Source organism: Melanerpes formicivorus, unplaced genomic scaffold (assembly GCF_026170545.1).
Source record: "Melanerpes formicivorus ecotype bairdi unplaced genomic scaffold, bMelFor1.0.p_v2 SCAF_5, whole genome shotgun sequence".
NCBI lineage: Eukaryota > Metazoa > Chordata > Aves > Piciformes > Picidae > Melanerpes > Melanerpes formicivorus.
Window position 1 is genome coordinate 26,675,827 of NW_027142357.1, and position 14,667 is coordinate 26,690,493.

The 14,667-nt window shown below is 38.1% G+C and overlaps 1 protein-coding gene across 3 annotated transcripts in view; it reads left to right on the top strand.

Annotated features, from left to right (window-relative positions):
* The window catches only part of MAP3K2 (mitogen-activated protein kinase kinase kinase 2), a 48,949-nt gene extending 40,069 nt beyond the window's left edge, over window positions 1–8,880 (top strand). For all 3 annotated transcript variants that reach the window (XM_068138918.1, XM_068138919.1, XM_068138920.1), the window contains 6 exons: window positions 1,058–1,264; window positions 1,987–2,135; window positions 3,908–4,039; window positions 5,319–5,448; window positions 6,461–6,638; window positions 8,376–8,880. In XM_068138918.1, coding sequence (XP_067995019.1) covers window positions 1,058–1,264; window positions 1,987–2,135; window positions 3,908–4,039; window positions 5,319–5,448; window positions 6,461–6,638; window positions 8,376–8,601 — 1,022 coding nt within the window. In that variant the 3' untranslated portion in view covers window positions 8,602–8,880. The remainder of the gene's footprint in view (window positions 1–1,057; window positions 1,265–1,986; window positions 2,136–3,907; window positions 4,040–5,318; window positions 5,449–6,460; window positions 6,639–8,375) is intronic.
* Window positions 8,881–14,667: the final 5,787 nt, after the last annotated feature.

A 14,667-nucleotide genomic window follows, 5' to 3' on the forward strand; every position in this document is an offset into this window, starting at 1 on the left:
AGATAATACAGCATATGGGAGTGGACTGAAGGTAAACTGCTGTGGGTGTCCACTTCAATTATCCTCCCCTTTGGGAAATCACAGATAACTGCTCAGAAGCTGTCTAGGGCATACTCTACAGAGCACTAGTTAGCTTATGAGAGTTTCCTGATAAAATAGGGAAATTGGATTAGCTACATGTAACAAACCAGTTATGACTGCTTTTTACAGCCTTACCTTCTCAGTGCTTTACAAAACTGTTTAATAATTTGTTTGCATGTCTGTCAGAGGATTCAAATTGGCCAGGCTAGTAGATCAATATGAGTCTACATTTTCAAATCAAATTTTCTATCTTCTTCAGTTCCCTGGGAACTCCTCCATTTTAACACCTAATGAATCAGACTCCTGCAGCTTTTTTTCTATGAGTTCTACAGGATGAAACTTCATCAAGCATTGCTGACATAAAAATGTTCATATAATCTAAATATATTAACATAAATTGTGATAGTCATCTGATTGTAATTAACCTTTTGAAGAACAATGCCTTTTTCCTTATTCTAATGCTGTAGCCAATTGTGCATTGTTTTTGATTATTGTTTTACTTTTTCAAATATTGCTTGTGCTCTTGCTGTTGACTCCATGTTTAAGTCTTCCTCTGTGTTCAGTCCTTGCTAGTGTACAGGGTGACAATGCCAGCATGGGCACCACTGAAATGTAAACACATTTATCATTCTCTTATTTATCAGAAATTTGGTATTAAGGGCACTTACCTTTCTCCTCTCACAGCCCTCCAGATTTCTGGAGCTCTTTGATAACATTTCAGAAAGGTCCCAGAATTTGATCCCATTAAATGTAAACCAGTGTTTGATTCAGCCTAATCCTTACATACATCTGCAATTTAATGCTTGTTTTCCTCTAGGTGGAAAGGTAAGCCAGTAAATTTAATGATCACAACATCATATCATGCACTGTGGAAGATTTGAAGTGCATCATGTGGAATGTATAAAATATTTGCATAGACACAGTGGATAGCAGTATTTTTTTGTAGTGTAACAGAATTCTTTGTATATCATTGAAGGTCGTAAAACTTTTCCAAGAGCCAGAAGGACTCAGGGGAACAGCTTCCGATCTCCAGTTAGTTTCAGTCCCACTGATCACTCGCTGAGCACCAGTAGCGGAAGCAGCATCTTTACACCAGAATATGAAGATAACAGAATGAGGAGAAGGGGAAGTGACATAGACAATCCTACCTTGTCAGTTATGGACATTAGCCCACCCAGTCGCTGTAAGTTGAGGCATTTTGTGAACTCCACTGTAAACCTCTCGTGTTTCAAGTATATCGTGTCAGAGCTGTGCCATCAAAATATGTGCAATCGAAAAATACATTTTTATCTCTCTGATAGGAAAACGTCAAGACTGTATGCTCAGCATTTTGTTTCATGGCTTCCTGTGCCAACCTTCATGTAGATTTTCATATGGAATTTGTGATAACAAAACACTATCAAAATATTTACAGAGATTTGTTAGACTCTTGAGGACCCAAGAAGGGTTCTGTGAGTTGCAGTTACTGTGTAGTTTCGCAGATGGTGGTCAAGTTTTCTGTAAGTTGTAGATGTCTAGCGGTCCTGGTTTATATCTGCAGTGACATTTCAGGAGCAGATACATTTTGTGATGACCTCGGTAGCTGGTAACATTTCAATCATGCCTCAATGTGTTAAAAAAGTGCTGTTAAGTTTGTTTAACATGCTCTTTCTATTTTTCAGATTAGCTGTTGCTAGTTAAGTATGTCTATCCCTACCTTAAATTTAGTGAATAAGTAGCTCCTGTTTTCCATCTTACAGGAAATGTTGTTGATCTGTGTAACTTGTATGGGGAGGTTTAGGACACAGTCTCTGTTGCTGAAAAATGTAGTCTTTTAAAAAAACATTATTTTCTGTGTATTCCAGTTTTTCTCGATCAGCTGAGTAACAAGCTCATTTGAAAACCAAAACATACTTATATTTTCAGCACCACGAGCTCCAACTAACTGGAGACTTGGTAAACTGCTGGGTCAAGGTGCATTCGGCAGAGTATATCTGTGTTATGACGCTGATACCGGAAGAGAACTGGCTGTTAAACAAGTTCAGTTTGATCCTGATAGTCCAGAAACCAGCAAGGTAAGTGGTACCAAAGACAGAGTTTGTAAAGGGTTTCTATTTAAATGGTATATTCCAGACTAGACTGATAACTCTTTTCCTTGAACAGGATGGTGTTTTAAAATATATCATGTTTTCTTGTCCTTGTTAGGACTCCTGTTTTCTTAGTACCTCAGAGAGTTTGTTTGGTTACCTGATTTTAATGTTGCATCCCATTTTTTAATTTTCAGACATACCCTTATGCAGTGAACATACATAATTCAATTTGTAGTCCCACTATCTAAAATTAAACAATCCACTGTGAAGTGTGCTCTGAAACAGATAATTATTTATACTTAAAGGATTAGAACAAGCTCCATTTATGAACAGAAAAATTGGTACTAGTTTAAGTGTTCCTGATAATAAACTCTTGAGGATAACTTATTTGGCTATGAAGTCAGTTTGCGATTGATTGATTGATTGATTGTTTGATTGATTTATTTTAATCTATCTTTGTGGGGTAGGATTTTTTGGTTTGAGGGCTTTTGTAAAGCTTGGGCATCAGGCTCGGATATTGTCATGTGCTGTGTTTCCCTTTGAAACACAAAGGTTTCGTTGTCAGTTTATTCTCCCTAAAATTGAACTTCTCTGTCTCTACTGCTGGACACTTGAGAAACTATTTTAAAGTAGCACCAATCTTCTGTTTCTTGGTTCCCAAACCATACTTGCTGCCCTTCATAGGATGGAGAAGGGATTATTACTTTTCCTGCATTAGGACTGCATTCTGCACTGTGGGGAGCAAGGCCAGGGAAACAATGAGTGTAAGCACGATTGCAGAATCGAATGGCTAACAGTAACAGTTGCTGCTGCTAGTAACGTAGGATCAAGGAAAAAAGCCAAGAATCAATTGTGCTGTAGATTTCTACTGTAGTTGTTCTTGCTACTTCTCTAAAATGTAACAGAAAACTAATCATGCTTTGGAAGTGTTAAATATAAAATACCCTAATCTCTTCTGTAGCAACAGTTTCGTGATCTCACTTGCCATAGTATTTTGTCATGCGTGCATCTCAGTCTCAAAAAAGTCTATTTTACTTCTAGCCTTGAAAGTATGAGGGATATCATTAATAGTCTGTAATGGATAAAAAGCAAGTTTTGTTGACTGACTTCTAAGGGACATTTGAAAGCCAGTTAAGTTTAATTTGTGATGTAGTAATTTTCTAGCATCTTGCTGTACAGTCTTTACAAAATTTCCTGTTTGCAACATTTTCAGTATTCCAGAAAGCTCTAGTGAAAGCACAGCATGTGTTCATGTTTTCATTTGTTGACTTTTATTATTACAATACCAAGTCCTTAGAAGCTTTCCCCCCCGCCCCAAGTATAGTCTACCATACTGGAAAAGTTAACAAATAATGAGCATTATTCCACTACAAAGATTTAAAGATTTTCTTTAAATTATTTTTTTTAAACTCAGTTGGAGGGTTGTGACATGTTGCATAATAACCACAGACTTCATACACATACTGATACCTCCTGTGCTCTGAAAAAACTCAACTTCAAAATAAAAGAAATGAAACAGCAGCAAAATCATCCCCAAGTCATCTTACAGAAAAGCTGTAGGATTTTTACTCCTCTCCATCCAATGTTGATATTTGCTCGTTATAAAATATATAAACTTTACATAAGCTACAGAAGATATTTTGTGTTACATAGTTTGCATAACCCTCAATACATGCATACTGTCCCACTTCAAAAAAGAAAATCCAAACCATTGCTACTACATCAAGCATGGTAAATCCTGTCTGTTTTCCTTTTAGGAAGTAAATGCACTTGAATGTGAGATTCAGCTGCTGAAAAATCTGCTGCATGAAAGAATTGTTCAGTATTACGGCTTCTTGAGAGATCCACCAGAAAGAACACTCTCTATATTCATGGAATATATGCCTGGGGTAAGCAAGAGGGCCAGTCCACTTCAACCATCATTTCTACATGATATGATGGGCACCCAAGAGACAGATTTTACAGAAATGCACACAGATGTTTTAAAAATGCCCAAGTTAAGAACAGTAGCCAAAGATGGCTAGTGACAAGTGCTTTCAGCAGCCTGCCTTCTCCATTGCTTATTGGACTTTTCAGAAATGCAGTGGTTTGTACAAGAGTTCTTTGTGTTTGATTTTGGCACAAGAAGTGCCTGGCAATGTCTTTGGAAAGGCAGCATTTTCATTAGCAAACTCTTGAGTTTTCCTGCATTTTAATATTTCTTTTTTGCCATGCATCAGCTTGAGCTGTTGTGTGAAATGTAGCTAAGATGCCTGTGGAAATAAGCAAGTACAGAAAATCTTGATGCTTCTTTTTTTTGTGTGGTACTTGAGTACGTGGTGAACTTCATTCAGGTCAGAAAAGAGTAGTTTTTCATTTTCTCACCAAATGGGGTGAGCAGAGCTACATAAAACGTGCTCATACTAAACATAGGTTGTACATTTCTGAATAGTTACAGTGTTTTACTTTCTTCTTCTGTGGGATCTCACAGTAGTGCTGGTGATGGTCGGTTGTTGGTGAGGTTTTCTTTGGTTGGTTGGTTTTGGTTGTTCTGGGTGGTTTTTAGGTGAGTTCTGGGCTTTGTTTTGGAGAGCTGTTGGAATTTTTCTGGTGTTTGGAGGACGGTGTCACAGAGGCATTTTGTAAATGTGTGACAAAGTTCTACAAAAATAGTTGCAAACTCATTAATATTTGATTCAATATTTGAGCCAAGACACGCTTGCCTCTTAATTTTTACATAAAGCACCTTCCAACATGTGATGTTTTTTCTTGGCAACCCTTTATTTTTATCTGAGTACAAACTAACCAGGTTAAAAAGCATCTGTTTTGTCCAGCTTCAGCATCACCATTGAACTATCAAAACAGCTGGAGTGATGTTTCAGGAAAAATACTGCTGTCTTTTTTTTGGTGGTGTTTGTTTGTTTTGGGGTTTTTTTTTGTACATCACACTGGACCTATTCAGGTGCATGACATTTTTGACGTTAAGAGCTTAACATTTCTGTGTAGCCTCTCTTTTTGATCAAATTTTTCCAGTGGAGGTAAAACTGTATCTACATTTTTAAGTTGACCTAGAAAAACATTGCAACTTTAAATATCTCAGGCATAAATCTCACTGAAGTGCAACAGTAGTAATAGCCCACTTGGGATTCTAGAAATGTTACAGTATTTTATATGTCTTGTTTGCCACAGGGTTCCATCAAAGACCAACTGAAATCATATGGAGCACTCACAGAGAACGTGACCCGTAAATACACGCGGCAGATTTTGGAAGGAGTTCACTACTTGCACAGTAATATGATTGTCCATCGAGATATTAAAGGTAGTGATAGTTCTGTGCACAATTCAGTGCTCTGTACTACAGATTCTTTCCCAGTCTTGTGTGAAACGTGAATGTGTAATTAAGTGAAATGACAAATGATTGACTTAAAATTAATGAGATTGCATTTCATCATTTATTCTTGTCACTGCTGAGGGGACAAAACTAAACATCTTAGTGGTATCCCGGCAAATGTTGTCAATGTTTCTGTAGTCTTGGTCTGCAAAAAAAAAAAGGTATTTAAAAAAAATCTGGTTTTGTTTTTGTATTAGCAGTTCTGACTATACCAAAGGAGGCTATCATTGCAAATAGAGTTTGCAGATGAAAGTATCATGACTCAGTATAATATTTTTCAGAGTTTATTTCATCAGTTAGATAGAAAATAGCCAACACTTCACTGGTGCAAGAAATGAGGTGACTTTGCCTGATCAAATGACTCAAGCTTCCTGTATTTTACCGCTAGGAAACCTGAGGAAACAGACACATTTATTTTTGGAGATAGATACAGATGCCTTGCAAGTGCTGCACAGGCAAGTTAAGAATATGTAGGAAGATGGTGATGTGAAAAATAGGTGTGCTAAACACAATACTCTTGTATTCCCTAAAAGTTTCACCATTTCTCTTTTGTGTTGTATCAATAGTGCTTTGTTCCAGAAAAAGATGAGGTATCACAGTCAATTTCTACATGGCTAAGCAGACAAGTGATTTGAACAAATCCGTTACACAGTGTGAGATTTTACTTTAATGTAGTATGAAGACATTTTCAGTTATGTGGAAACTTCTTTCCTGTTTCTGTTTGTATGGCACACGCCTGATTTCATCAGGAAGGCTTTACAAAGTGACTGGCACTTCCCAGAAAAGGTCTAGGATGCAAACCAATGTCTACAGTTCATTATTTTCTGGACCTTGGATAGAATAATAGTAATGAGCAGAGAAAGTAAATTCTTTGGCTTGAAATACTAGGCTGCTCTGACTTTGTTTTCATGAATATAACACCACGTTCCCTCCCTTCCAGGAGCAAATATTCTGCGAGACTCAGCAGGCAATGTGAAGCTTGGCGACTTTGGTGCCAGCAAACGACTGCAGACTATCTGTCTCTCTGGTACGGGAATGAAGTCTGTCACAGGAACTCCATACTGGATGAGTCCAGAAGTTATTAGTGGAGAAGGGTACGGCAGAAAAGCAGACATCTGGTACGTTTACAAAAATCATCTCTGCTGAAAGGTGTCCTGTCAGAAGGGACTCTTGCAACAGAGTCTAGATGTTTGTTATGTAAAGCTGGCAGTGTTTTGTTCTGAGGTTTAAGCAGAAGAAGGTGGAACGTGTGGACTATCATAGCTAGAGAGTTTAACACTCAATTTGGGAACTTTCCATTTGGCAGTTCTTCAGCCTATCAATTTGAGGATCCTAAGAGAATACTGGGAACCAGCTTTACAGGAAGTTAGGGTTGCCAGACTGTTCGTAAATCCTGAAGAGGTACCGAGTGAAAGCAACATGTGAAACTTTGGAGCCTCACTTGTCCTGTAATAGAAATTTATCACTGAACTACCTTTGATGCAAGGCAGCAAATTAAATGCTGATCCTTTAAAAGATGAGCACATAAGAAGGAATTAGCCAGATTTAAATGGGAGGCATCAAAATTAATTTGGTTTAGGTTGTTACTAGATATTTAAGAATTAAGAGGGAAAGGTACTTTTAAAAGTGAATCTCAGTGATACACAGTGCAATATGACATTGTCTAATATAGCTTCAGCCTAGTTTTCAGTGATTTAGTCTCCTTGCACTGCAGATTCAGTGAACACAGAATCACAGGTAGGCTACCCAGATATGCAGTAGTAGTAATACAGTGTTTAAAGTGAAACCACACTACATACAACTACAGAGGTACTTTCAGTGTCAGGGAAATTAACTTAAGGTACTTCAGATCACTTAGTAATTATGCTGCTATACTTGAGTAACAGAACAGCCTGATAGATTTCAGGCACTTGACTTGTTCAGCTTGCACCAAGACTAATACATGTTTTTGATGGAGAAAATCCTGGTTAAAAGTAAAAAAAAGACTGAAATTTGACTTTTATCAGTCAGTAAATCCCTGTTGTGTAAAGAAAGGTACCTCTGTCTAACTGTAAAACTTTTGGCAAAAACCTTGATGCAACCATAAAACTTCTTGAAAATTGGGAAATTATTCCAGCCTATCTATTTGTCATTATAATTTGCTTCTTATTGGAAGAGGCTGGTCTTCAGGACTTGGGGAACTAAGATTTTTTTCTGGCCGTAATGAATGCCCTTCTGCTTTTCTCAATCCTTTCGACATCAGTTTTGTATACAGAGGTTGTTTAGGATCTTAAAATCTTGTTTCGCAATCTAAGTATATTTTTAGTATCCTTAATCAAAAGACAAAGACTCCACTGAAGTGTGGTTTTAAACTTTCCAACTGCCGTGTCATGTTTGGACATCGCTCCTTTGTAATGAACTAGCAATATATATGCAGCACACTCAAAGCATTCCCATCACTGTACATGTCTGTCAGGCCCTAGCGAGCAAGAAGGCTCTCAGGTGCATTCAGATCTTGCAGGTTCCTGAGGAGCTAGGGTTACAAGGGTTGTGCAGTGCTCTTGGCCTCTATCAACCTGCTGAGCACTGAATAGCAGCTGTGCCATAATGTAGTTGGTATGGCCTAGAGAAACATCTAATCATGTCTTCAGTGAGGTAGTAGCTTTTGGCCTAGTGAAGATGCAGGTCTGTAACTTTCAGAAACTGTGTATTGCTGTAGATGTGGCTTTTCAAAACCCCTCTTTTCCACTGAAGTTGCTCTGTGGAGTCCAGGGAACACTATTCATGGTATTTTAGTCACTCTCTGCTATTTCTTGTTTTTCTAGAAGGGCATGACTGTGTTGTAACCTGCTGTTTCACTTCTGCCTCTGTTTCAGGAGCGTAGGTTGTACAGTGGTAGAAATGCTCACTGAGAAGCCCCCATGGGCAGAGTTCGAAGCCATGGCTGCCATCTTTAAAATTGCCACTCAGCCAACCAACCCCCAGCTACCACCTCATGTCTCTGACCATGCTCGGGATTTCTTGAAAAGGATTTTTATCGAGGCCAAGCTGCGACCATTTGCAGATGAACTGCTAAGACACACATTTGCACACTATCACTAACAGCCTGCCTCAACTCAGCTTGCATCTACTGCATTTATTTTCTATTTGACTGCACTTTTATTTTTATTTTTTACAAAAGAAAAAAAAAGGAGAAAAAAGACAAGAGAGAGAATATTCTCTTGAATCTTTGTTTCACTTAGACTGTAAACAATCTAAATTTTGTATCTAAAACCAGAATCTTCTGTCCCCTACTCCCACCAGGACTAGAACTTTTTGTTTCTATAATGTACTGATGTGGTTCGTGTAGATAAAGCACTTTAGTACATATGTGATCCTTATTTAAAGGGGGGGGGGGGAGGGGGGGAAGACAAATGTTTGGACAGTCAGGAACTGTGTGACTTTTTCTGACACCGCTGACTGACTCAGGGTGCAGGGAAAATTAGATGTGCAGCTAAAGGACAAGAAGGTTACTTCTCTGTGATTCTTCTTTATGTTGTAGGTACTCGTGGCAGAGAGTTCTAAGTTCTTTCCATATTTCAGCATTTGAATGAGTTTCTGGATTTTACAGTTTAAGCTGGAACACGTAGTTCTGAGAGTTAATAAAGAAGTGGGAAGAACTTGGAACTCTTTGTACAGCAGTATGTCTAACTGGTACTTCTGTGTGACCAAAAGAAAAGTACAAAAAATAACTCAACACTGATGTTCTGATCAGAGGGTTTGCTGTAGAGCTATTGTATTACCTTAATAGGAAGACAGTTACAGGTAAACAGATTATGGACCCAGACTCCTAGGAACTACTATACTGCAAGGGCAAAGTTTCCATGATAGACAAGGGTCAGCTGCTGGATGTAAATAGTTAAGAGACTGCCTCCTGCTGTATCTGCCAAAGAGAACCTCTGTTGATGGGCTTGGAGGGAGACGGTTATCTTACATACGAAAAAGTAGTGATGTTGAGAGTCAGATCTCCAGTCCTATGAATGGCTGGGGGGGGAAGGAGAGTGTGTAACCCTTCTGCAGTATACAAGTGAGTTACTTCAGAATGAGCTATAAGAAATAATGTTTTCAAAGCTGTCGAGAGGCGCTAGGATGGAATGTATATCAACATCAAGTGCCTGAATAATACACAATTCTTCCCATTATGCACTGAAAAAACGGTTAGTAACACAGCTCAGTTATCTAGGGTGTGTTGAAAGTTCCTGAAATAAACATCTTTTAACACCAGAATTAAATCACTGAGAAAGATAAGACTCCATTTATATTTTTAATAAGGTAGCGATGGTGAATTCATGTGAACAACGGGGCAGAGCACAAAAGATTGTATGAAGAATAGGCCAAAAGCACAGAGAGCCAACAGTTAAATAACATGAGTGTGATTACTCCAGCCTCATAATCCAGATGACTGGTGTGGATCAGATTTCCAGCTGTCACAAAGTGTATGTTAATCGCTTTTCCCATTTCTGAAGGAGTGTAATAAAAGAACAAAAGTAAAAGTCTGAAATACTGCTGCTCAATTGAGAAGTCCAGGTACTCCTCAGGTGTAGTGAATAACTGACTTTTCCTGACAAAAAAGTCAAGCTCTCAACATTTTTGTAGAACACAACATAAATAATTTTAAAGGGCATTTGGAAATGAACTATTGGACTGCAGAACTGAAATAATGTTTAATAATAGTAATATACTGTTAATAATAATAATATACTGTTTGGGATGATTCACTGCTTGCTTGTTATTTTGTAAAGGCAGAGCAGGCTGGTACTGTGAACCTTGTCCATTATGACAAGGCTCTTACCTGTTCTGCATCTTTAGAGGACTATCAGAATTTCGAAGTGCATAGAGCTAGAAGAGTAAGCTCACCCATTCCCATGATAGTTCACTTACAAGGTTTCTCAATTTATTCTGCTAACTTCCAAATTATGTAACATTGTATAATCAGGAGTATGGATCTATATGAATTATTTCACCTGTAGTGGGGTAAGAGTGATTTTATTGTTTGGGGTTTTTTTATGAGGTCATCTCTCCTGAGTTTGAGACTGGTGGCTCCTTTGGTTTATGTATTTTGCCCTGTTTACAACTTTCTCGGTCAGGATACAGAACTGCAATGTTTTATGAGCATGGGAAGAACAAGTCAGACCAAGGAAAGTTTTAGGAGGCTGAAACGAAGGTTAGCTTGTACTGATTTCCACCCTCACCCCCCCATCATTACATAAAAGCTATGAAAGCAACCTGTAAGAAAAATTGGTATGTATTCTGCTGTGAAGGACCTTTGCTTTATAAGCAAAATATTGTGACAGTAGGGATGGGAAGTTTAATGTAGTGCCCAATAGTTTATGCAGGTAATTTAAAGATCATATAATTTAAATTTAGTGACTTCAAACAGATTAAGAAGGTACCAAAACCAAGGTAAAGGTGTATATAAAAATCAGTAGTGGACAATGATTTCTAAAGAGGTAAGGAAATTTTATATTACCAAAAAGGACATTAAAGGGAAAATGCAACCAGGTTTATCTGTAGCATTTATAACAGTTAAATAGCTATAAAATTCTCAGAAGAAACTGCACTCTGAAGCTCAACAATTTTCACACCTTGTTTTCTTACAATGTGTCCTTTTTGTCGGGCAGTGCTGGATCACATATACTGCAATACCACTTACTTGTTGTGATATTTATTTACTGGATGATCAAATTTGCTGCTTTTGTGCCTTTTCTAAGGAATGGTGTTCAGTCATGGCAACGGTAAGGGGGTTTTGTTGAGCTAGTAAAAAAGAATTTGTAGAATGCATTCTCCTCAGTTTCCTTCCTTAAATTCTTCTTTCTTCAATTTCTGCAAGAAAGCTGCCAATATCAAGACAGTCTTTCTTCAGTGAAGATGACATTTGCCAGTTCCAGTGATTGTAGTAGAATGTTACTAATTCAACCAAGAATAAGCTTGAGCTAGGTTTTTTTCACCCTTTGGAGACTTTGTCTACTGACTCAAACGGCATACAATAAATTAGATGGTTTTGAGCTAGAAATAAACTCCATTGGAAGAGGTTGCCAGAGCTCACAACTTCTAACAAAAATCCCAGCATTTTGGAATTGATTATTCTTTAACTGTTAAATCAAATCCCATGACTGGGAAATGCCAGTGAAAACAAACAGTCGCAGGGTGGTTTTGCCTTTCTGTAAATGCCACGATGAAGCCGTGCTCTCAAAAAAACAAGGATGGAGGTTCACAGAGAGTGTGCATATTTTCAAAGGACTTACTTATCTGCTAATGAATTTTATTACTCTGTTTGCACACATTAACAAAAGTCAAGCTACTTCTGCACTGTGTTTTTTATGGTGTTACTTACAGTCCTGTTACAAGTGCAACTGGAAATTTCGGTCATGCTGGGCCAAGTTGTTTGTTTTTAATTTGGGTGATAAAAACGACCATGCAAGGACTTAAAATATGTGGGACCTAAGTGCAGAGTTAAATCTACATGGATTTTTCTTGACAGTTTAAATGTAGTCTTAACATTTTAACTTGATTTTCAGTTCAATTCCTCTCTTAACAGGTCCTTTCAGTATAACAAAACGAAAAGTTGAAGGTTTTTTTGGGTTTTATGTAGCTAGTGCCTTTTTATCTGTATGCCTTAATTTTGTTCATATATGAACACCATGTTCAAATATGTCATACAATTCCATGTCACCAAAGCAGTCTTCAAGTATAGTTTTTTTTTCAGTGCCCAAACCAGAATTCACCTAAATGCAATGAAAAGTAAACTAGTTAATCATCAGTGCAGATATTTAAAGTGAGAGTTTGTAATGAATGGTTTCAGAGCACTTCCTGAGGGCTTCCTATGCTCATACATGTTTTGTATTTGCATTTTGGAGCTTGTATACTGATGTACATACCAGAGAAAGGACTTTCCTGCACTTGCAAAAATAGGATTAGTCAAGATTTAGCTCCCTAGCTCTGAGTAGTAGACTTTATTGCACATATCACAGCAGAGTTCTTAATGGACTTGAAACTGCAGATGGTAACTTTGTAAAGGCAGTACTGTGTTAAAAGTGGTTTCCTTTTAGTACACAGGAGGACGATGTGTCTAAGCAAACCTGCAGATTTCTCAGTGAAGCTGACATCATGCTCATGAAATTCTTCCCTGTGTCTTTTGTAAAAATCCTGATCCTGCTGTTGTCTTGACTGAAAACCTTGTAGCACCTGTAGGTACAGCACAGTACAGCAAGCCATTACTTTTGGACAGCACAGAGCAATGTCTAACTGCAGCTTCAGAGACTTGAGAAAACCGGTCAGATCTTGGACCTTTAGAAGCTATTTCTTACTTTTTTAATCTTGAAAGTCTTTGTCATGCATATAGAAAGGCATCATTTGTGTGCTTGAATGTAAGTCCCTATGGTGTTTCTGGAAAAGCAAAAGTACCACCACCACTCTATGACTTCTTCTTGCTGGTAACTTGCTGTCTTGTGTTAATGACAAGCCTCCAGTGTAAAATCGCATACAATTACCAAAGCTTTTCTGTCCTCATACACAAATAGCCAAAAGTGATGTTTCATGGGTCAGTACTGTTACTTATACATACATATATATCCATCAGTAAGCTGTTGCTAATTGAGTAAAGCAGGTACTAGTAAAAAGTGATTAGGCGCTGCCCATAGGTAAGAGATTTGGGCGCTTCTAGTTGCTGTTTCAATGTGCAGAATTGATGGCAGCATTACAATGAAGAGTTTGCTTTTTAAAAACTCTTCAGAACTTAATCTTACTGTTGTCATTCTAAAACTAATCCATAAACTTGGTGACATTTACAGCTGGGTTTAAGCTTTGGGACATTTAAGGAGCGCCATGAAGATAAGTAGATTTGTGGCCTGAATTGCTCAGTGCACCAGTGAAAACATTTCACAGCTGCTGGGAAGCAGGCTGCCTGATGTGACAGCCAAATGTCACCCACAGTTACAGGGATGTTGATGCTGCCTTCAGGAGGAGTCACAAATGCATACCAAAGAGGGCAGGCAGAATTGCTACCAACCTGGAGCTTCTGAATCAAAATCCTCAGCTGGAAACAGAGGACCTCTTTTTTTTTATTTCCCCTACTTGACATGCAGTTTATTTTTCTTTCTACTTGATGTAACTTAAATACTGAGTAGGTGGTGGCCATCGATAGCTCCTGAATAAAGTCCAAGTTCATGTACAGCTTTATACCAATACCCTGCCACTCGGACCCAGGACACTGCAGCTTGCTGGAGCAACCCTTGGGGCCTCTCTTATCTGAGGGATCGATGGGCTGGAGGGAATTAAATTTCTCACATTTCAAGGCACCAATGCTAGTAGTCACATTTTGGCTAGGTCTTAACTTTCATACACTTACTTTAAAGGGAGAGGAACTGGATTAGGACACATTAAAATTCTGTCTCGTGGTTCAGCCCTTACATTGAGCTCACTGGTGAGGACTGAAGATTAGGGTCTGCTGTCTCTTGACAGGAAAGGCATACTTTAAAGCCAGAGTGGATATTCCTGGGAAATAATTTCAGAGGTTTCTCATGTCTTTTGCCCCAAGACTAGATGATCCTTTTCCCCAGAAGTTACATAATGTGGATTTAAAAGCAAGGATTGCATTTTACTTTCTGAACAGGAATGTCAGTTCCCTAGTGTGTGTTTCTCCTTAACACCAGTAAGAAAAGACGGTGCCATCCTGAAATTGGAATGGTTTATTAAAGCATAGTGTCTGTCATCTCAGACCTCGTAGGAATCATATAATGGAGTATCACTGTAAATACGTGGAGGAGACTTAGATGAATCGAAATGTAGGCTTTTAGTTTTCATGAAGCTATGAATAAAAATTTGTAAATTTACTCTTGATCTAATGTACATTTTTATGTAGCCATTAAATCCTCTATTTAATCTATTGGTTTCTCACTGTAAATGTTTTTACTCTCAGTTGAATGCTGGGCACTGTTTGTAATGTATGTACACAGAGGTGTTTTTTTCTATCAACGTTGACTTTTTTGCACATTTTTGGAGGTATTTAATTTGTACACTGATTTAATACTCTGACCAATTGTTGATGGGTGTATGAGAATCACGTGTGTGTGCAATGTACTACTGTCTGGATGTATGGGGTTTTTTTATTCCTTTTGAGATGTTGGCTAC